Raw genomic sequence first — 23,638 nt, 5'->3', positions numbered from 1 at the left:
GGCCAATGGTCCAATGTGTGGCGCCCGTTTGTGAATGTGCTCATGCCCAAGCTCCCCCTTAGCCGCCCAGGACATGGTAGGGCGCGAGTTTATGAAACCTCCCTAATAAAAGGAAAAAAGTAATTGAAAAGGGATGGATGGATAACGAGGAGAAATGATTGGAGGCACGTGGGCAGAGGGGCTGAGTGACAAGTGTGTGGGCAGGGAGGATGAATGGATGATGGAAAATGATTGGGGGGGCACGTGGACAGGGTGGTGAAGTGACAAGTGTGTGGTCATAATCATTTGTGAGCAGCTGACTCACTCACTCACTAATCTCCAGAGCTCACCATCTCCAAATTTCATCATCAGTCCAAGCAATCAATCCATTCACAGAATCAACGATCTCATCTCTCCATAGCTCCTCAGTCCAAGCTCTACAGCAGCCCGTCGCCATGTACAACACTCAGTCTCAGAGCTTGTTGCACCTCTGCCATGGCTGGTATGCTCTCTGACTTGCGCAGCTTGCGGATCGCTGAATGACATTGTAAGGAATTCTGGCTATGGCTACGTACGCTTGTTCAATCTGGTTATGGCATTGCAACTTGCTTTTTGCATCTGGATGTGGCAATTGAAGCTCTTTGCATCTGGATTTGGCAATGGAACCTTGTTAAATCTGTAAATGGTCGTTGCGAACGGCAGCTTGCTATCACTTCCCCGTAGAAAATGTCTCACTCTACCTTCCTCGTCACCTTTCCTCCTCCCTGTTTGAGCTTCTCCTGCAAATCTCGCTCGCTTGATGATGCCTTTTCATTCCCCCATCTGCTTTCCTGCCCCAGCTGCGTCTCCTCTGCAGCTTCCAATTTCTCCCCTCTCTCTACCGACACAATCCCATATTCTTCAACTCTACCTTCACCGGCGTTTGCTTCTCCTTCCTTGTTGCCAAAGCCTGAGAATCCAGCCAAACAACCAGAGCTGGACGTGAGGATTTCCGAGCATCAGATGTCAACCGAAGAGGAGTTTGATTTTTCCTCCATAGAAGCTGAAATGCTCGCTGCACTGAAAGATAGGAAAACGGACGAAGCTTGGAATTGTTTTGAGCTCCTTTTCCGCAGAAAGCATACACCAAGTTCAGTCTGTGTAAGTCGATTACTAGCTCAGCTATCATACAAGGGAACCCTCTCCAGCCTCTCGAAAGCTCAGAGATTAGTTGCCTTATTAAGGCGAAAACCAGAAAACGTTGCACTGTTAGACTGCAATTCATTGGGTCTTTTTGCGGTGGCAAGTGCCAAAGCTGGAAGAGCGCGTTATGCTGCCACGATAGTCAGGCTGATGTTGAGTATAGATCTATCTCCTCATGTCAAAGCGTGGAGTGCCGTCGTAAGTAAGCTGGGCAAGCACAAGGATGACGTTCCTATTGCTTTGAGCCTTTTCGATGATATTAGTAATCGAGTAAAAGAAGCAGAGGCCAAAGTATCTAATAGCCAGGACTTGGATGGAAGGCTTGAAGATTTGACGCCAGGTTACGCCACCACAATGAGACCAGATACGGGAGCTTTTAATGGAGTCCTCAATGCATGTGCGAATGCGGGCCTTTTTGAGCAGGCTATGAAGTATTTTGATGAGCTTTATACGTTTGGTTTGACACCCGATGCGTTGACTTTCAATATCCTAATCAAATTGTACGCTATGTCTGAGAATGCAGAAAAACTGGCAACCGTTTTGAACCTCATGGAAGATGCTGGAGTGAAACCTTGTCCAGACACCTGGCACTCTCTTGTGGCAGCATATGTCGGGTTAGACGATTTGGAGAAGGCAATGATGCTCGTGAAAGCCTTAAAAGAAGGTCGAGATGATATTGTAAGCATACTGAGCAGTAAGAGTGAGGCGGTAAGCAACGACCTAAGCAAGAGCTCTGTGGAAATAATGGACGTGGCATCAGCAGAAACGAATGACATTGTGGAGGCCTCGAGTTTGACAGTTGCAGAAGAAAAGGAAAAGGGAAAGACTGCAGCTCCAAAATTCAAGTTTAAGCCAGATGCACGAATGTATACAATTTTAATGAAAGGCTTTATGCGGCAGGGTAGATTCAATGATGTTATGCAAACGTTGGCTACAATGCAGAATCAGGATGATGTTGACAGTCGCCCTAATGAAGTGACTTACACAACTGCTATCTCGACATGTGTGCGATTAGGCTTACTGGATGAGGCCCGCAATATATTGCTTGAAATGGCAGCTAGGAATGTGCCTGCCAACGTGGTGACTTACAATGTCTTGATGAACGGCTACTGCAAGGCTCTTGAAATACAGAAAGCACGGCATTTGCTGGAGGACATGAGAACAATTGGGATTCAGCCAAACGTTGTGTCTTACAATACGCTCATTGATGGTTACATCAGCATAGATGATAATGCATCTGCTTTGGCACTGTTCACAAAGATGCGGGATGCTGGAATTGCCCCATCTAAGATTAGCTACACCACTCTTATAAGGGCATTTGGTATGAAGGGCGAGCCTCACCTGGCTGCTAAAGTTTTTGAGGAAATGGAGAAGGATCCACAGACGAGGGTGGATGTGATTGCATGGAATACACTGATTGAGAGCTACAGCAAAGCGGGACAAATCGAAAAGGCCAAGGAGAGCTTTAAGAGGATGAAAGAGCAAGGGTATGAACCAACGGTGGTCACTTATGGAAGTCTTGTGAAAGCCTTTGCAGCAGCTGGAAAGGCAGGTGAGGCATTGGTACTGTGGAATGAGATTCGGGAACGCTTAGAAGCAAATGAAGCGGGAGTGAATCCTATTAAGCCTGACCTTGGTCTACTTGATGGACTAGTAGACATCTGTGTGAGGGCTGCATTTTTCCAAAAAGCTTTGGAAATTGTGGCTTGCATGGAGAAGCATCAGATCCCACCGGATAAAATTAAGTATAAGCGCCTTTTTGTGGAGCTTCATTCTAAACTGTATACCAGCAAGCACACATCACAAGCACGAAGAGATCGTACAGCTGAACGAAGGCGAGCAGTGGACGCCTTCAAGTTTTGGCTTGGACTTCCCAACAAATATTATGAAAGTGACTGGTCGCCTTGACCCTGTGCTGTTAAGCAGGTCATTATTTCTACTGCTGGAGAAAGTCGTTTCTCTACACGAGGATTGGCAAGGTAAAAATATTGCTTACTATTGCGTTTAATATCATGTTAGCCTGTGATTGTGTGTTCTTTTGATGTCTTGTTTTGACGACAGTTTTGCTTTCATGCTCATCTGAATGTTTAACTTAGAACTGTCTGTTTGAGAGGGAGTAAAACAAGATCAACTTGTCTTCACAAGGCTTGACAGAAACTGAGTACCAAGACATTTGTATAAGTGAATAGTCATTTGTACATGGGTGTGTGGATATCTATGCATGTTGAGAGAATCTTTTGATGCAATAACCTGCATTTATCGTAGGGTATGTTGCTCAGGAGGCTATACAAGCTAGTGCTATTAGATTAAGGGGTCAATGGCTTAGCTGTAAGTTCCCATATGAAGAGGGCAACAAGGCTTGACCTAGAGTTATCCTGCGCAGGGTTTTCTAGGAAACTAGCTTGTGGAGTCCACACAGCTCTGCCTCGTTGGCTGCATTTTGGCCAGTGAGTTGGAATGCCTTTAGAGTGGGTTTGGCAGATCTAGCTGCTGGTTGGCCCTTGAGCTGATTAATTTGGCTGTACAGAGGGCTGGTCAGCTGATTTACGAAGTCGGACTGCCAGTGGGGGGAAGCGAGCCGGTCACCTATAGTAATGAACCAATGAATGGTTCATTACTCATATTTCCAACATATTCATTTTATATACTATGTAAACCGTAATCCAATAGGTTTCCTCTGTTACAGTGCAGCCACAGAATGAATAATATTTCACACCAGTGAGAATTTCTGCTCAATAACAAGAATGGACTATAATTGGCTTGCCTTCAGTTTTCCTTTAGGGTCATTAGCAGCCTAGAGACATCATTCTTACTTGTTGTTTGAAAGCTTCTGAGACTGCCCTTTTTTGTAGGCAGATATTTTGACATTCATTTTTATAAGAACTGAATTAGGGCTCTTGAGAAGTTAACGATCAGCAGTACATTTTTGTTACTGTCCTTGATCATCAAAAGCTTCATTGGAACTGAGTGTACACTCATCATATAGTAAAACTAAAAGGTTCAGAATTTCTCATGGTGATTAAGTGCGTGGGTGTAATCATTTTGCATGCACCAGAATGGTGCTCTGGCATCATTGTGAATGGATTCTCTCCCTCATTATGTGAGAAGAATTTGGAAGCATCCAGTAGTAGCTTGGAAGTATGTAAAAACCTTAGGACAAAAGGCTTTCAACTATGCAGAGATAGGTAAAAGGCTTTCAAAGCATTCAAAATCTTCTATCCTTAGAGAACCTTGTTGTTGTAAAAGTAAGAGCTTCCAAAGCTTTATTGATACTGATTTAGTACATGTAGTCATAGCTGATACTTCAATTTTGCTTTCTAGTAACTTAAGAGACCTTTTCATGAAAGGCACAAAATTTCGATTGTTCTTTTTTAAAGAGTCTTCCCTTTTAGAAGCTATTGATAAGGGAATCTCAAAGTTTGCCTTGCAAATAGAAGAAAGTTTAGGAGTTAAAAATATCTTGTCAGAATGGAAAGGGACGATTTTGCAGAAAGTTACTTTGAAACTAGAAGAAGTCCCTTCTGTTAATTGCTCAAAGCAAAGTTACCATCTTTCTAAAGAAGATGAAACTCTTCTTCGAAAATTCCATAGGAAATTTGTCATTTCTTAGATGGACAAATGTTCCAATAACTTTGTTTTTATTTGCAAAAATTTTTACTTAGAATGTCTTTTGAGAGAAGTGAACTCGTCTGCCAAAACTTACGCCCCTGCCTTAGTTTCTCAAAAGGATTTCGTCTCAAAACACCAGAGTTTTTGCAAGTCTTTGGGGTTTGTTTGCAATCCAAGTATCCCTTTTCTTTGTGTTGCTTGGAAGTTTCACAAAACTCCAAAAAAGCCAAGATTTATTGTAGCTACTTGTGAGACTATTTTGACGAATGTCTCTAATTGGCTAAGCTACTGCTTCAAAGCCATGTTGCCTAGCGTCCATGAACTTTGGAGGAACTTATTAAAGGAGCCAGATGTCCCCTCACACTCAAGCTGGGTTTTAAATGACTCTGTAGGAGTGATTCCTGTTGTAAAAATTTTAAATTCCTCTTGAAGCATTCAAGAAAAAGAGTCTCCAGTTCTCCTTCAAACCTATGATTTCACTGCGCTTTACACAAAGATCGAGCTGGAAGATCTACAGTTTAGAATCAAAAAGCTAGTGGCTGAAGTTTTCAAGCTGAGATTTGACAAAGATACATGCAAAGTGCTAAAAGTTGAGAAAACGGCTTTATGTTTTGACTTTTTGTGGCTAAATAATAAAGCTCACAACATCGATTCTAAAAAGAAAAGATACACAAGAGATAGTAAGTGTTGAAGATGTTAGCTCTTAGATAGATTTTCTTTTAGATAATCTTCACATCACAGTAGGTGATTCTTTGTTTCAACAAATTATAGAAATCGCATCCCATGGGCACTAATTGTGCTGTCTTTTTAGCAAACTTTTATCGTTCCACTTAGGAATTTGAGTTTAGGCAACGTCTTATTTCTATCAATACCTGCCCTATCCTTTTACATAAGCTTAGCCAAGTTAGGCGTTTTATAGATGATTTATTTACACCAGATGTTCGTGACTTTCAAGACTTTATGTACAAAGACGCTTGTGCTTTTTGAGAAGGAATCTATCCTCGTGACTCTTGTGAACTGAACTGCACTTCAAGAGGGGATTCTTGTGCTTTCTTAGATTTGACTTTGTCAATCTTTAGTAGGATTAGAGGTTGATATATATGATAAATGTGAACAATCTGAATATAGTGGTTTACACATAGTAAAAGTGCCTCACACTGACTCAAAACATTTCTGATTTGACAAAATATGGAGTCATTTCTCCCCAATTACATTGATTTTCCCACTTTTGTACAACTAAGGAGCCTTTCATCAATCAATGTAGTAATTTGATCACTTTACTAATACACAAGAGGTATAATCTAAGAAAATGAATGCACAATCTTAGATATGAAGTCTTTTATCTATGTTGTATCGGTCTTAGGCATGTTTAGAATGATTGAACATAAATTGAAAACAAAGAATAGCCGGTTTTTCTTTTAGTTTCAAAAGAGAGTTTGATTGAATTTGCATGTGCTTTCTAAGTTAGAAATGTAGTTTTGCATCTTTGTAGGAAGCGGTACATAAGTATAAGGGGTCCATTTAGTTTTTTATGTTTTATCTTTTAAATAAGAGAGAGAGAGAGAGAGAGAGAGAGAGAGAGAGTTTATCTTCCTGTCTTTTGGAAGATTTTGTTTCTTTCTTTGCTTGTTTATTTTTGCTTAGTCACCTTCTTCCTTTTTTCTTTAATTTTTGTTTTCTTTCTCTTTTGTTTATTTGACATATTTTAGTAAGCACTGGGTTTGCCCAAGAGACTCCGCGGGTCTTTAGAAACCCAGTATAGTTGCTTATGCTTGGGCACTCATGACGATATAAGTGTTGCTTTGCTTGCTAAGTATGTCTTCCTTTTGTTTTTCAAAAAGTTTTTGTTACCTCATTTTCCTTCTCTTTCGTTTTCTCTTTTATTTTCTGTGTAGATTTTTTGACTTTAGAACAACAAAAGATCTAAAAATTTCTATCTTACAAAGGTATATATATTCATTTTGCATGAGGGAAATCTTGTTATCACTTCCACTAATATTGTTATACAATGCTACGATCGTGCATGCTCGTAAAAATTAACTCCAAACTAGTCATATCGCATTTTGATGTCATATGAGTTCCCGATAGTAGTTATCACATATATATATTATGGTAGCTATATTATAATCATAGACCTTGGTGCCAGCTTTGGGTTATAAGGCTTTTGACAGAGGTTCTTATCTAACTATAGAGAGCCCTACAAAATATGATAAATGAATAAGACGGACATATTGAATCTCTTGCATCCATTTGCTCCCATAACACCTTTCCATATGGTATTAGACTATGGGAATGGGAGAGATCTTTAAGAATGAAGAATCTTCACAAGAAAAACTCGTTTTTCTTGCTGGAGAGGAGCACCCAGTAAGTCTTTTGCAGAGTTGAAGGTGTCGTCAGCTTTCAAATATTGCTGAAAAAAATGAAAATTGGACATGGGATTTGGAAGATAATGTTTCGAGGTGAATGTTCAAATTTAAGCCTTTTGAAGACCATGGTACCTCTTGCAGACATGAGAAACTAGGTCCACACAAAGGCCTAAGATTAATCCTTGTACATACAAGGAGATAACCATTTGGGGGGGGGTCTATCCCATTTTGTAGACCTTGACCCTTGGGCACCTTTGCTAGCATGAGATCCTAGCCATAGATTTATCCTTGATAACCATGAGATGGCATGTGAAACTATGTGACTAGATGTATCCTTGACATAGCCAGAGGCAAACCCTTGGGGGGGGGTATGTTGGGAATTGTGTAATCAAGGGCTTGCTCTAGCACTCCTATGATCATGTGTGTGTGTGTGTGTGTGTAGCAATGTCGACATGGGAAGTGCTTTTTATAAATTGAAATGGGGATTATTTGCAGGGGCTTGCTTCGACTGCAAAAAATTTGGACACATGGCTTCACAGTGTCCAATGAATCAACATAAAATGCCTCTTGCTACTTTGCCTGTTCAAATGCCTACTAAAGATGCTCCTACCTTTATTGGAAATAAAAACAAAGGTAGTAGACAATTTTTTGAAACTTAGGATAAAGGCAAAGCTCCAGTGGTTTCAAATGGAAATGTTTCTTCACATTCACCTCCTGCTATTCGGCCCTCGACAAAAGGACGGAAACCTCCAATTGATGGATGGCAAAGTCCAAGAAAAGTTATTTCTGCTCGAAGACTTCCACCCCCTTGCACTTCGAATGGTGCGTCTTCTAGTGGAAACTCCCTTGAGGTCAATACAGGAATCGAGATCACATGGGCTGCAGTGACACCTAGGAGAGCACTCTTCCCTGAAGAAGAGGTTGCTGCTTTGCTGTCTACTCCTCAAGTGGATATTTCTCCTCAGGGAAGAGGCCTTCACCCTGAGATAGAAATGCATGGTTGACATCATGAAGTTTGCTGTTGTACATAGCTGTTATTTTACTATAAATATCTGTAAATATGACTACTCATATCAAATGTTTTACACTTAATGTCGAGGGGATGTGTGACAGTAGGAAATGGAAATCTGTGTGGCTGACATAGTGGCATTACAAGAACACAACCAACATGTCTATGCAGGAAAGATAGGTCACTACTGTGGCTATGATATTTTCTATGCTAGGGAGCACTCTTTCTTAGGGGTAGTCTTTCTGATTAAACATGAGCTTCAGCCAGTTATTGCTTTAAATGACCATAAAGGCAGATGGCTTATTCTTCAATGCATCATTCAAGGAGAGGTGTTTGAATTTGCTTCTGTCTATGCACCTCAATCCTCTCGAGAAAGAACTGCAATTTGGGATGCCATGCAACAATATCCATGGAGATATCATGCCTTTATATGTGGGGATTTCAATAATGCTCCACAACAGGGTGACAATACCTCGAGACATACTCATATGTTAACCCTTGAAAGGCATGCATGGTCTCAATTACTGATGCATCTTGATTTGGTTGATCTTTGGAAGGAATTGCAGCCTTTGTCACCCCGATACACCTTCCAACATAATGCCCTTTCTTCTTATCAGGCATGTCTGGATCAATGGTATAGTGTAGCTCCGCAACAAATGGTGATGTTACATGCAAAATGTGGATTGACTATGCCTTTGTGCATTCAGATCATGCACCTCTATGGTTGAGGTTATCCTTTTATGATATGCCAGATGATAGATTGCCACAAAGGCGACATCTGATCGTGAACAATAGCTATTTGCAGCATGGTGCTTTCAAGGCCATGGTTACTGAAGCATCTCATTCTCTGTCTTCTCACAGCCATATTGATATTGATAATGCATGGGATTCTTTTGTTTCCAAAATGCAAGTTGTGATTAGAGGTTATGGCAAGTCTTACATGAAGACTCAGACGGAAACTATTGCTCAGGCCAAATTCACTTGTCAGGACCTCACCGAACTCAGCCATCTTCGTTCGTTGTCCCTGCATGAGCAAACAACACTATGCCAAGCTAGACATTGTCTTCAACTCAATGATCACATGAAATTGGCTAAATGGGAGACTAGAGCAAGACAAAGAGCCTTTATAGATAAAGTCTGCTCTTCGAAACAATTTTTCAAAATCTTGCATCAGAGGAGATTAAAAACAAAAATTTGCAGGGTGCTTCTGCCTGATGGTTCATGGACTACCTCACGGTCACAGCTTGCTTTTGTTTGTGTGCGTCATTTCTCTCAGCAGTTCCTCCCTCGCAGTAGGTTCCGTCTACACGAAATTTACTGTTACAGCATGTTTCTCCTATTATTTCCACTACTCAAGCTTTGGAATTGGAGAAACCTTTTACTGAGAGGGAATTTTCAGATGCAATCAAATCCTGTGGTGGATGGAAATCTCCAGGATGGGATGGTCTTACAGTTGAGTTTTTTCTAGAATATTGGCCTCTTTTGAAGCATACATTGCTGCATATGGTGAACGTTGCTTGGCAAAATCAAAAAATGCCAGACACATGGAAGAGAGGTCTTGTTAAACTCCTTCCAAAAAAGCAAATTTGTGAATCTTTGGCTGATTGGAGACCTATCACCCTTATGCCAGTCATTTACAAAGTTACTACCAAAATGATTGTCGATTGACTAAAGGGGTTTTTACATGATGGGTTGCATCTTGCGCAATATGGTTTTGTTCCGCATAGGCATATCACAAATAACATTGCTAATGCCTATGTTGGAATTGAATATGCCAAATACACGCAGCAGGATGTTTTGCTATTGCAAGTTGATATTGCCAAAGCCTTTGATACTATTAAGTGGGATTTTATTTCATCGACTATGCAGGCATTGGGATTTGGCACAAAAATGCAGCAAGTTATCACTTGGCTATAACAAGATAGTAAAGCTGCCTACATACTTCAGGAGATATTTCTACAACCTGGACTCTTGGTTATTCTGTTAGGCAAGGATGTCCCCTAAGTGCTTTACTTTTTGCTATAGCCACTCATCCAATGCTTCAATATCTAGACCACCTTTTGGACACTGACCAGTTGCACGGCTTGGAGATTCCTGGCAGTCATAGCATGATCGCTCAAGCATATGCTGATGATTCTTTCTTTACCCCAAAAAATACTCGGAGTGATCTGTCCATGATTATGCAGGCTCTTTCTACATATGGATTGGCTGCTGGTCTTCGGGTCAGTTTTTAGAAATTAAAATTGTTTCCGTTGCATACTCATGAATGGCATAGTCTTTTGTGGCCTGGGGAAATTGTTCCCACTTCTCAATTGATTCGACATCTTGGCTATCCTCTAGGTTGGGGACTCACCTGTTCTCAACAAACTGATTGGGTGCTCACAAAGTTGAGGGCAAAACTTGAATATTGGAAGCTTGCAACTTGGCCATTACACGTTTGTTTGCGAATAACACAATCCATTTTGATAGCATACATACAATTTTATCTGCCTCTCATCATGTTGACTAAGGCAGATCTGGTTTCCTTTATGTCTGCTATCATGGAAATTTTCTGGTGTTCAAAAAATGGCAAGAAAAGTCTCAGATTACTCTCTATGCATCGTCTCTATTCTCCAAAGATGCACGGGGGTCTGAACATTCTCAATATTCATATGCATCTACTTGCTCACAGAGGAAAAATGATGTTGTAGTTTATGCAAGGAGATCAGCCTTGGGCTTTCATGATCCGCTCTCTTTTATTACATATTGATACTTCTACTTTTGGGCATTGGCAGCCTACCCAGTGGGATTTCCTATTTGGCTCTATCCAAGGTAAGATCAGAGGTTGCCCTTTTGTCTCTCGTCTGCTTCTTGATTGGAAACATATTTTATCCCACTTGGAATGGAATGGTCAGGATTCTTTGTCGGGAAATTCTTTGAGGGCTGAGAATATTTATTGGTCTAAAGTATTCCACCCTTCTTTGGCCATACAAGAACCCAGACGTTCTTATTTTCTCTCTTTCAAAGGCATTTCTTCTGTGGCGGATGTACTTCAGGATGATGGCACTCTTTTATCCTTTTCTATGGCTGCTAGCAAATACGGTTTGGGAGCTCATTATCGCCTTTATGGCATAGGATTTTAGCAATGCTTCAACCATTCTTGCCGGTATCTCGTTTGGAACCTCAGAATAGGCTTGAGGATTGGATTTTACATTCTTCTTCCTCTTCAGCCCGTCCTTTGAAGCCCTCACATATCACAGTGTCATCTCTGTATAAAGTGTTATTATTTCTGCCTTGGATTTCTGACAGAGCAAATACTGTTTGGCATATGGATCGCCCACTAAAGTGGTGGAGAAAGCGACTGCGTCTCCTTTAGCATTATAAAGTCCCTCTTCGGCAACAGCTTTTCCTTTGGCGAGTCTTACTTGGCATTTTTCCATCTGGCCAGTTACTCGCACATAGACATATTGCTCCAGCTTTTTGCCACAGATGCCTACACTATATTAAATCTGTGCTTCACATCTTTTGGCACTGTCCACACACTTGTGATTTCATCGCTCTCATCTGACAGAGACTTCGAGCAAGATTTCCTACTGTTGCTTTTGGCAAGTTTTTCTGGTTGTTTGGTTTTCATCCAGCTAGATAGGGTTTTGACTTATTTTTTGTATGGGTACGCTACTGGGCACTGTGAATTTTATGGATGGACAGAAATCATAGTCTTTTGTGATCCCCTATTTTCATCTTTTGTTTTTTTCAAACGATCTCTGCATCAATCATTCTATGATTGCGTTCAGACTCGTTTGATTGATCAAGATGTATATACAGCTTATACTGAGATTTTCAGTTCAGTAGTAGTTACTCCACTTTCGAAGTAACTATGAATGTAATTATTTTACATTAATAAAAGATTTCTTCCCTTAAAAAAAAAATGTGTGTGTGTGTGTGTAGCACACTTAGTGCTATGATGTGTCTAGACCATGACATAGGTGATGATGTATGCAAAGGCCCCCACTTGGGCAAGTGCCTATGATGTAGGAGTGATCGCCGTTGATGTAGGAGAGATACCTATGATCTAGGTCACCCTCTCTCTCATTCTATAGAAGATTGGCTTACCTCTCAAATCAATAGAACACACACTCTTTTGCATTCGGTCGGTTCTCTTCATCTCTCCAGCCATGTTTATCTACGAGCCACCTAGTTTCCTATTCCAACACTAATCACTATCCACATGCCACCTAACCCAGCCTGGTCCACCTCCCCCATGCTCTCCTCATATGGATGGGGAGGTCATCCGACCGACAATCTGTTGTTGTTTGTTTTGGGACACATTACAAGGCATACAATATGTGCATATTCTGTCAGTTCCTTCCCAAATTTTATGAAGATGTACCTGGAAGAAAAGGCTGTCCTAAACTGAAATTTCCCCGTACAATTATTTGTAAATTTGAGGTATTCTTCTCTCTGCAACAAATTTCCCGTTGTGCACAGCTAGGCAGGGTGCTGTCTCAAAGTAGCCTGTTCTAGATTGACAAAACGAAAATCAAATGTAAAAAGTGATTGAAAGCCTAAAACGTGGAATTCAACGTGTGAATTTATTTTGCAAAATCCTATTAAGAATCACTTGCAAACTCGTGTGTGTTGTTAGGCAAACACATATGACATGGCCTACATCATATGGTGACCAGAGTTAATTTACAAAGACTATAAGGAGTAAACACCCATAACATTCTTTTTGGGGTACTACTCTAAGCAGAGAACCTTAAAATTGACTACATGACCAAGTGTGATGATAACATTTCAAAGATGTTGGACCTTAAAAGACCCAATCTTTTTCTACCACAAGATTTGTTTCTTCATTTGCTGATGGAGTTCTTTCTTCAACCAGATTTGCCTTGCCTTTCTTCTTCAACCATAAAGTGACATATTGTCCAAATAGCTTTACCCTTGACAAAATAGTGAATGCTCAAAACAAAAAGAGCTTCACAAAACAAAGTTGGTGTAAAAGCCCAAAAGAGTATGAGTTCTGACAAAAGAGATCTCCCTCACAAACACAACGAGAGGGGATTCTCACAAAGAGACTTTAACTCCAAATGATAGTTTGTCTGTACAAAAATGAAAGACTAACCTAAAACAACCCTCTCTTTATTCAAGGTGTTACAATCATTTCAGGAAAATCCCGAGCAAAGAACTTGACTCAAGCACATAAAACATAATAATAATTATGGGAGATTAAATCCCCCTTCTCTTCAAAGAGTGTCGATGGCCACTTTTCCAAGCTATGGCATCTTGGCGCTCTTGTTGATGAAGATCAATTGCTTTCTATAGTGCTTTAAGACCATCCAAGATTGATATGTCATATGAACTTGGCATGGCTCTTGGATTTAACCACTGCTAAGGTGATGAGATCCTAAGATAATGCATTGATAATGCGAGGATAATGCAAAGAGATAACCAAGGCGTTGTACAGTTGAAGTCATATAGTTGAGTGAGCAATGCATGTTATGTGTCATTAGAGTTCTCCCAAACTTAGTAGCCAAAAAAAGATTGCAGAAACCTTTGACCAGAAATAGATGCGCCAGGCAGCTATATGACTGCATAAAATGATATCGTGAAGAAATGTTCCATCTGTGAGATCCTGTTGCATGAATGAATTATGTAGAGAACTGGAAAACATGGCTACAAGAAATCAAGGCTCTGATACCACATGCTGGAATAGGAAACTATGGTGGCTCGTAGATAAACATGGCTGGAGAAATGAAGAGAACTGATTGAATGCAAAAGAGTGTGTGTTATTTTTTCTTTTTGCAAAAAGAGACTTCTATTAAGTATTAAAGAAAACCATTAGAGCAAGCTCCATACGGGATACACCGTGCAATGCATGAAAAGCTCAAGAGCCAAGAAGAAAGGATTGTGGCTGATAGTGCCATCTCAATCTGGTAGAAACCTCCGAGAAAAAGGAAGAACCCCTCCAAACTCGAAGAAATACAGTCCTCCTAGAAGAGGCTGCCCATGAAGGGCCCTGCATGCTAGCTCATATGGCTATCAAAGTGTGAACCATGTCAGTCCAAATACCCGTGAACACTTGTGATGGGTGTATCTGGGTGCCATCCAAGGCCTCTATACATTTGGCTCTCCAAATGTGCCAAGAGGAAATGCTAGCCAAAATCTCCCAAGAGGTGTCCACTGAGGCATGAGAAGCTCTGAAGGGAGTAAGTGGTACATCATGAAGAGATCAGGGCTCTATCACCTGTCGACGGACCGAGAGTGCCCAAGAAGAAGACTCACCCTCATAAAACACCTGGAGCCCAGTAAGGGATAACCATGCGACCGAGCCCCAAGTCATGAAGAAAGGGGAAGTAAGAAAAATGTTGAGTATCCAAGCAACCCATTTCCAAACAGTCCTGGCCTGATTGCAGTCCCAAAGGCAATGTCGCACTGACTCCTTTGCAGAATGACAGCGAGGGCAAGTGGGATCAGCCCCAAATCGAGATCTCCACAGGTTCACTGTAATCCCTCCATGAATAGAAAGTCAAAAGAAAAGAGTGATCTTACTATTTTTGAGGGATTTCTAGAGCCTCCTTCAAAAATTCCTATGCAAATCTGCGGTGATGAAGCTGTCCCAATGGAGGGCTCTGGAAGGAATCCAACCCCTATTGCTCAGCTGAAATCTCTTGGCATTACCAACCGTGAAACAAAAGAAGGGAATCCCCCTCTCTCGGTGCCCATGATCTATCCACTCCCACTCTCCTGGGTCCCACTGCAAGCACTTGATAGGTGCACCTCCATATAACCACAATCTCTAGGATCCCAGGGCCAAGAGCAGAGGGTCGGAGTCTAAGTACCACTGCAAGCCCTCTCCATACCAGTATTCATGACAGGCTGAAAGGCAACCTCTAGAAGAATATCATCCGTGGATCTAGAGAGTATACATCCATCCCTAACGTTAAAGACCAGTGCATCTTCCTCGAGACCTCGAAGAGCGATCATTCGTAGAGGAACTGCTGTCCTCGAAAAAGCTCCCATCGAAGTGGTGGAAGTAATAGGCATCTCAACTGTCCATTCCACCGGGATGGTTGCATCTATGTGTTGAATCTTGCGTGCTACCCCTCTGAGGTGACTGACAGACTGTAGTCTCTAATCCTCAAGTAGCCTGATAAATGCCTTCCAAGTGCCTACTGTGTAGGCGGGGCCTCTCTCCCATCTAGACCACTGCATGTAATGGGAAGTGCCCAATGGTCTGCCATGCTCATCAAGTATACTATCGTTCCAAATGATCGACTGCCTATCAATCTCTTCGAGGGTAGAGGGCGGAACCCTTCAAAGAGTGTTCCTGAAGCTCCTCCAAGCTTTCAGGATGGCAGTCATGAGAGGAGACGCAGGAGATCTGAGAGGGGCGAAAGTAAAAATCTAGCGAGGGCTGTCCACCCAATCATCTCCCTAGGTAGGTGTACAAGCTTGAATGCGTCCAAAAAAGAAATCCTTCCAAGGTTCCTGCCCAAGCATGAGTCCCCTCACCACCACCTTACAAAGCAATGCCCTGCACTGCAAGTCCGGGTCAATGATATTAAGGCCCCCTTCACATGTAGGAAGAATAATGGTCTCCCAGGCCACCCTCGCTGCAACATCTGCTGTGCCATCAAGTCCATGCATAAAAAATTCCTGACTGGTCTAATGAGTTGAGTGATAAAATCCCAAGACCGGCACTAGCAAGAACACACAAACTAGGCGGTGGCCAAAAGAGCCTGTGAACCACAACTCTAGATGCAAGGTTGAGTTTGGTTGAGCTCCAAAAAATGAGCTTTTTCCTTTTACTCTCAAGTACTGGCGCAAACTGCTGTGTTAGAGAGATGCCCAAATCCTACCTGGCATCCCAAATATCTGACAGGAACACCCCTCTGAATCCAGGAAAATCCAATGTCAACTCCCCAGCGTGGAGTGTCCTCATCATTGATCTAAAAGCCAAAGGATTTATGCCAGTTAATGAGTGCCCCTGCAGTTAATGATATCCAAGTCTGTCCGAAAAGAATCAAGTGACTACAAAGAGGCCTCAATAAAAATAGCAGTGTCATCAGCCAACTCACAGTCAAGAAGCTCCTGCTCTTGTCTCAAGGGCAATCTCAACCCATAAAGATCAGCCTAAGATCTAAGGAAGATACTCATAGCTTTTGCCACAAAAAGAAAGAGGAAAGGGGCTAAAGGGCATCCCTAACGAACTGACCTGGAAATCTGAAACCTATCAGCCCTTACCCCTCTGATCAAAACCTGGCTGTGGGCTGATTTGTAAAGGGAGGTCACCCGTTCTAATCCATGCATCTGAAAATCCAAATCGTAGAAGAGTGCCCTCAAGAAAACCCCAATCTACTGTGTCATAGGCTTTCTCAAAGTCCAAGAGTAGAACTGCTAGCCTCTCCCTGCACTGCATAGCCCAGTCTGTGGCTTCCCAAAAGGAAAATATATTATCAAATATGCTCCTGCCATGCACAAAGCCTGTCTGAGTATCATGGATGAGGTCTGGAAGAAGAGGCTGCAATCGGATGCTGATCGCCTTGGCAAGGATTTTGTATAGAGTGCCCTAAAGAGTGATGGGTCTCCAATGGGATACAGAATTCCTATTGCCACCTTTGGGGATAAGGTGTATGAGTCCCTCGGTCAGTGAGTCAGGCATCTCACCCGAGTCCCAAATGCCCTGCAGGGCTGAAGTAATATGATCACCTATCATATCCCAAAAGGTTGTAGAAAAAGATGGAGTAAGACCATCGGAACCGGGGCACTTGCCCTTATGAAGGGCGGAGAGAGCAATCCTGAACTTTGTGTTGGTAAAGCCTGCATCAAGTGAGCATATCATCTCTGGTGTGACCAACACAGGTAAACTCCACCAAACTACATCTCTAGTCACATGTCTGGCTTGTGTGTCAGGATCTGCAGAAAGAAGGGAGGCATAAAAATCTATCACTAAGTGCATGACGGTATGCGGAGAAGATTGTAAAACGCCATCATAGTCAATAAACTACCTGACACTCTCTCTACTATGTCTGGGACCAAGTGTAGAGAAAAAGTGTTTATTGACTCTCCCTCCCATCTGTATCCAAAAGGACTCCCGTGCATGAAAGGCATACTCTACTCTTTGATCAAGCAATGTCTGCAAGTGAGCCCTTGCTGCAGCAAGCTGCTCCTGTATCCAAGCATCTGAAGGTCATCTTTGCTCCTTCCTCTGCAAGGCTGCCAACTGCTGGCGGATACTAATCTCCCGCCTGAGTACCTCACCTCGCTGAGCACTAGCGACAGAGTGATAAAAGTCGCTAACACTGGCAAGTGCTGTGGCCACATGTGAAGGATTGGCCACCCCCCTCGCAAGTGAGAAACCCAGATATCCAAGACTGCCTCTGTGAGAGTCTCATCTGTGTATAAGGCATCGGGGGTCCTCATACTATGAGACCATCCTCTCAGATGGGGCTCTGAGATTGATAAAACTATTGGAAAATGGTCGGAGGTGGAAACACCAGGTGTAATGGAAACTATCCCCCCTCTATCAAGAGCCCAGTCATCCACATAGAATCACGTCAAAGGTTATGCCTTTGTCCATGAGTACGGGGGATATTTTTATAGGGCTTAATTTATAAATGATACCTGCCTTCTCTCTTTGTACGGGCCTGGTCATTTATGTTTCGTGATGAATTAACATGTCAAAACATAGGCTCAGTTAATAGTCTCCAACTAAACGATGCAAAGTATCCCTTGTGTTTGGTGCAAGTACATGGTGTACCCTATCAACCTTGCATTTTGATTTTTGTTGGATGAAATCTAAAAAGAAAGACTTGGATTTGAAAAAGAGAAGGTGCACAAAAGCATAGTTACAATCAAACGTGTAGTTTGAAAAAACGAGGTGGAGTTTCCAATCGTGGGTTTTTTAAATATCATAATTTCAATAAATAAAATGCTATGCTGCCTATTTTGACATATATGTCATTATTATGCTGCATATTTTGACATATTGTTATTACAAATAATAATACACAGCTTACAAGCTAGAATTTTAATTTTAATTTAGACTTTTAAAGCAAAAACCGGTTACAAACTTACCACTGCCGAACTAGTGTCATTTTGAGTTTCGACTCTCAAAGAGGTGAACTACAAAGCTTGGAACTTGGGGCCTACGCCCATAAATTGAAAACAAAATTACAAAGTCAAATACGAAACTTTTTTCCTGCAAAATATGAAAGCGATGGTGTCCCCAAACATCAATGTGAAGGCTCGGGTGCAGAGGCAAGAAACAAGAGAAATAGGGCCAAATCCAGCTCTAGAAGAACTCGAAGTGCGTGCCAATAAGCCCGTGCAGCAAGGGAGAGATCCGTACAGCAGCAAGGAGCATTCAATGAGTTCTTATAATAGGGAAAACAGGTTCGTACTGCATTTTATGTGCTCCGTACAATCCGTAAAACATTTATTGCAGGTGTACCGCATTTATTGCAACCTGTACATCATTTAATCGAGGCGCCTTGGGATACGTGTTAAGGGGGGGAGAGAGAGAGAGAGAGAGAGAGAGAGAGAGAGAGAGAGAGAAAGAAAGAAATAAAGTTTATTAAAGTCTTCGGGAGACCGTGAAGGTCTATGAGACTAAAGATAACTGATACAATGAGCATAACGGTGGTGGTCTCAAAACAGGCCAACTAACCGTTTCTACAAAAAAAGAGGTTATGAAGGACTATGTGTCTAGTCTTGATACAAAAAATATGTGTCTACCTCCAGGTGATACAAAGAAGAAGAAGGGGGGGGCACAAAAAAGTGGGGCAGAGGGGGGAGATACAGTATACATGTGCAGGTGGTGATCGTCAGAGACCAATCATAGAGGGGCCGTCAAATGGGAAGTCGGAAAAAACCCTGCGATAGATGATTGGCCTCTGACGTCACGCGGCCTAGTCGAGCGGTCGTCGGGGGCGGCGGGTGGCCCTGTGGATGAGGGCAACTGTAACCCCAGTGGGGCGGGCCAAGAGCAGAGACGAGATGCCATGGACCTGGATGTGTGAATCTGTCCGCGGACGCAGCTGTCGTGACTCTGGCTCTCGCTCACGTCCGCGTCGTCGGCTAGACTGAGAAGAGGTATCTTGTGGCTGAAAGAAGTCAATGATAGGCCGCTGGATATCCTCACGCTGTGTGTGCTGCTCGTGTCGCCGTGCTCGGAGAGAAGTATCTCGGTGGCGGGTCATCTCATGTAAGAAAGCGGCAAGGCACCGCTGATCCGGGAATTGTAGCATGTGTGAAAGGGAGCCGAATCCGTTGCGGAAGAGGCAGTGGTATCGGCCTCGAATGGCATAATAGATAGGACATCTGAAAGCAAAATGCTCCTCCGATTCTATCTCCTGTAAGTCGCAAAGTGGGCAAAGGCGGTCCTCTCGTGGGATACCCTCTGCGCGTCCACTCTCGATCCGTAATTGGTGTGACGAGACCCTAAACTGACCGAGGGAGATCCGGAGTGCATGTGGTAGATGAAGTTGTGTGTAACCCGGAGGTGTGATGAAGCCCTCCTGTGAGATTTGAAGGCAGTGTCGGCGGTAGAAGTCGAGCTTCACAGGAAGCTCGGAATGAAGAAACCATGTCCGCCAGGTGTGGAGCTGGAGCAGATCCGCCCGAATGAGCCGGTTGACCTCCTGGTCAATGGGGGAGAGAGGAGATGGTGGAGCATCGAGGCTGTACTGAAAAGGAGGCAACCGGTCTAAGTCGAGGCCCAGTCGGGTGAACCAATTGGAAAGACGACTATACCAGCATCGCTGGTCCCCATCAAAAAACGGATAAGGCCATAGAGGAGGATAGGGCTAACCAAGGTAGGCGGAGGCGACCGTCAGCGGAGGAGCCAAAATCCCTGACTCTGTGGAGGTAGGTGAGAGAGAGAGAGAGAGAGAGAGAGAGAGAGAGAGAGAGAGACCTTGAAATGCGTGAAGGAATGAATGTTGGAACTAGATGGGAGGCAAGGTAGTCTAGGCCGGTGTGTGCGGTAATGGATTGACTGAACGGATGTCCATTCGTCAATCGAGGTGGGGAAGGCCGACTCAAACACCAAAAAAAACTCGGTCCGCTTTCCTGATGCCCAGGATTTATAGAATGAGAGAGAGGGTGGCCTAGATCATAGGCACCTCTCCTACATCAAAGGAGATCACTCCTACATCATAGACACCTTCCCAAGTGGGGGCCTTTGCATTACATCATCACCTGTGTCATGGTCTAGACACATTATAGCACTAAGTGTGCTACACACTCATACACACATGATCATAGGACTGCTATTGCAAGCCCTTGATCACACAATTCCCAACAATTAGGGCTGTCATAAATGCAGATCTGATGGGCAATGAAAGGCTGCCATGTGGGCAGCACACAGGAGCTCACCTGGAAGTCATTGGAGGCTGCATGGCATTAGTCTAGAGCAGATCTGATAGATAGAAGGTAGCTGAGAATAAGTACAACCATCTGGAGCAGTTCGGAGCAGCTTGGCACAGGTATGGAGACTTGGAGTACGTCGACTGGAGCCTTGCAACCACCAGGGATTGTACAAATGTCAGGTGCCTGCTGTACGGTTGCTTGTAGAGCATGGTACGGAGCTGGAGCAAAGGTTTCTGAGCTGGAACAGGGCCAGCATGCCGGCGGCATACCAGAGGCATGTAGATGACTGTTTGGAGTGGAGATCTGGCCAGGAAATGGGCCTGATACAGTCGGTGAAGAGCTGGAACTGCCTGGGTCACTGGCAGACTGACATGTGGCTAGGCAGGGCCAGCAGGGCAGTCAAAAGGCTGCCCAACCAGTTGATTTACAAACTGGTTGGGTTGGCTGACTGGGTTGCCAAATCAGGCCTGACCAGACGGTTGATTTGGGGGCCCTTGGGGCCTATAAGAGGAACCGCTTTGGGGCTCTTTGTTTATCCATATTGTGAGCAGATTGGTGCTGCGGAACAGTCCTAATCCAGGAGCTACTGGGAGCAGTAAGGGAGGTGCCAGTTTGCAGGGATCAAAGAGTTTAAGGTTTCTTCATCTTTGGTTGTCCCAGAGCAATAGGAAGACGGGATCAATGGAGGGGACTTGGGCCTCACCATTGGCTGTCCACCGAGCAGCAAGGGGGTCAAGTGACCACTGCAAGCACTGCCTTATGTGTGGCTGTCCATGAGGATCAGTCTGAAGTTGTGTTTGTGGTTCATGATTATGAGAACAACTCAAGCTCTAGGAGAGCATGTAGGCCAAGTGTTTTGGGAGTGCCATGAAGCTAGATGAACAGCTTTGTCTATGTACAAGGGTCCACATCTACATAGCACTCCACTAGTAGAGGGTGGTACACTGGACATTGGTTTTGTATTGTGTCCATGTTGGACAAAAATATAAAGGTTTTACATCTTTCTTGAGCATTGTCCATTGACTTGCTGCACTTTCATCTAAGTATACATTAAGGAAGGAAGCTTGAGATTGAAACACACCACTATGTGAGTTCCTGGCTCTCTAACTCTACTCTAAGATCAGGCTTCTTCTGCAGTGTATACCCTCTATTGCAATCTCTAACATGGTAGCTTGGACAGAATTTCACAAGTGGTGTGAGCTTGAAGGTGAAAATCTTGGAAAAGGATGACCTTGATTCACAGCTTTGGAATCATCATCTATGTATGAAGGATTAGTGCCCTTGTGAGAAGGAGGGTGACTCAGATTCAGGCAAGTGTATGACTTTACTATCTCTATCTCTTTCAGCTTATTATCATGGCTGTGAGATATCCTATTCCTAACTTTTGGGAGATGGGCAAGTTGGATGGGAAAAATTACTGTTTGGAAGATGAACGTTTGAAGCCATTTGGTGTTGAAGTTGACTTGGGAGATTGTGATGTGGGTTGAGTTAATGCCTCAGCCCACCATGACTACAGCCACTATGATTGCGGGTCGGTCAAAGTATCGGTGGATCCTGCTTTCGTAAGAGATTGGCTGATGCGTGACACAGAGGAACTAGCCATTATCATTGGCACCATTGTGGATGCGATACTCCCTCGCATTTAGACGGCGAATACTTCCTTTGCCGCGTGGACCAACTAAGGGATACGTACGAGGTGAATAATAATGCAATGATTCTCGACCTCGAGACAGATCTCTACGGCTTGAGAACAGATGAGGGAGATTTAGTACATGAGCAATCACCAAGATTAAGGTGGTGCAGGATCAGCTATCAAGAGTTGGTCCAAGAATAGATTCAGCCAGGATGGCTAGGCTATTACTTGGCATGCTTCTGAAGAGCTATAAAAGTTTTGTTACAATGATGATTTGCAGGGCAAAGGGCAGAGTCAATGACATGTGAGGAGCTAGTGCCATTGCTCCTGCAACAAGAGGCTCGAGAGAAGAAGCACAAAGGCGGATCCAATGAGGATGAGGTCTTTACCACACAGGACGAGCAAATGCAAGGGGAAGGGTGTAATGAAAGAGACAAGGGTAGATTTGGAGGAGGGAGAGATAGGAAGATAGAGGAGTGAGAAGTGTGGGAAGGGGAAAGAGGGAGAGGAAGAGAGAGATTGGGAGAGAAGAGAGAGAGAGAGAGAGTAGGCAGCACGTAGGAGGAAGGAGGTAGGAGTATAGATAAGATAAGATGTCACATCAAAAGGCATACAATAAGAGGTGGATGGGGACTTATACAGTCCCTCCACATTTCCACCTAAGAGGCCTCTAAAGGTCCTCTAAATTGGCCCCTTTTCCCCCCTTCATTGCAACCATCCCTTCCCATAGAATTTTGCCCTCATATTTTCACAGCATTGCTGTCCAAAAGGTGCAAGAGTAGGAGATGGGGGTGATCCTGGACAATGCTTTCTGGCTGCCATGAATTCTCATCCTCGGAGAGTCCCCGCCACTCGCTAAGAACTCTATGTAGACCTTGTTTTGGAGTACAGAGTCTCTGAAACCCATGATGCGCTCTGGAACATAGAGGATGTGGCCCTCCTCATCCATAGGTGGCAACTCAAGAAGAACATGGACATGCTGTCCCACATGTGGTTTCAGCAAGGACACATGGAAAACATCGTGGATCTTGAGGTACTGGGTAGCTCCAACTGATATGCTACCTCTCCAACCCTACGGATGATCCTGTAAGGTCCGTAATACCTATGAGCAAGCTTTGTGTTGGTATTACCTTTCAGCGAGGCATAACGGTTCTTATGGAGACGCAAATGCACATAATCTCCCTCTTTGAAAGACAAATATCTCCTGCATTCGTCCGCATATTTCTTTTGCTTGGCTTAGGCATCATGCATATTTCTTTTGCTTGGCTTAGGCATCCGGCATATTCTTTTTAGCCAAGTGTAGAAGGGCATCCATCCTCTCCAAGTCTTTCCGTGCTTGCTGATTTTTCACAACCATGTCAGCAATTGAAGAAGGCATCCCGACCTTGCATCCATACATTGCCTCAAACGGGCTCATGCCAATGGAGAGATGCTTGGTACTGTTGTAGCAAAATTCAGCAAGTGCCAACTATTTATCCCAAGACTTCTGAGTATCATGACAAAAGT

At 43.3% G+C, this 23,638-nt stretch overlaps 1 protein-coding gene across 2 annotated transcripts in view; it reads left to right on the top strand.

The window, feature by feature from the left end:
• The first annotated feature begins 385 nt into the window (after positions 1-385).
• Positions 386-23,638, top strand: part of HCF152 (Tetratricopeptide repeat (TPR)-like superfamily protein) — a 43,814-nt gene continuing 20,561 nt past the window's right edge. For both annotated transcript variants that reach the window (XM_087401018.1, XM_087401017.1), the window contains exon 1: positions 386-3,140. In XM_087401018.1, the coding sequence (XP_087257144.1) occupies positions 706-3,069 (2,364 nt within the window). In that variant the 5' untranslated portion in view covers positions 386-705 and the 3' untranslated portion in view covers positions 3,070-3,140. The remainder of the gene's footprint in view (positions 3,141-23,638) is intronic.

The sequence above is a fragment of the Dipteris shenzhenensis genome, chromosome 29 (assembly GCF_047967505.1).
Source record: "Dipteris shenzhenensis isolate YYH24624 ecotype China chromosome 29, Dip_SZ_1.0, whole genome shotgun sequence".
NCBI classification, from domain to species: Eukaryota; Viridiplantae; Streptophyta; class Polypodiopsida; order Gleicheniales; family Dipteridaceae; genus Dipteris; species Dipteris shenzhenensis.
Note: the sequence above shows the minus strand (reverse complement) of the source record. Positions and strands in the feature narration are given on the sequence as shown.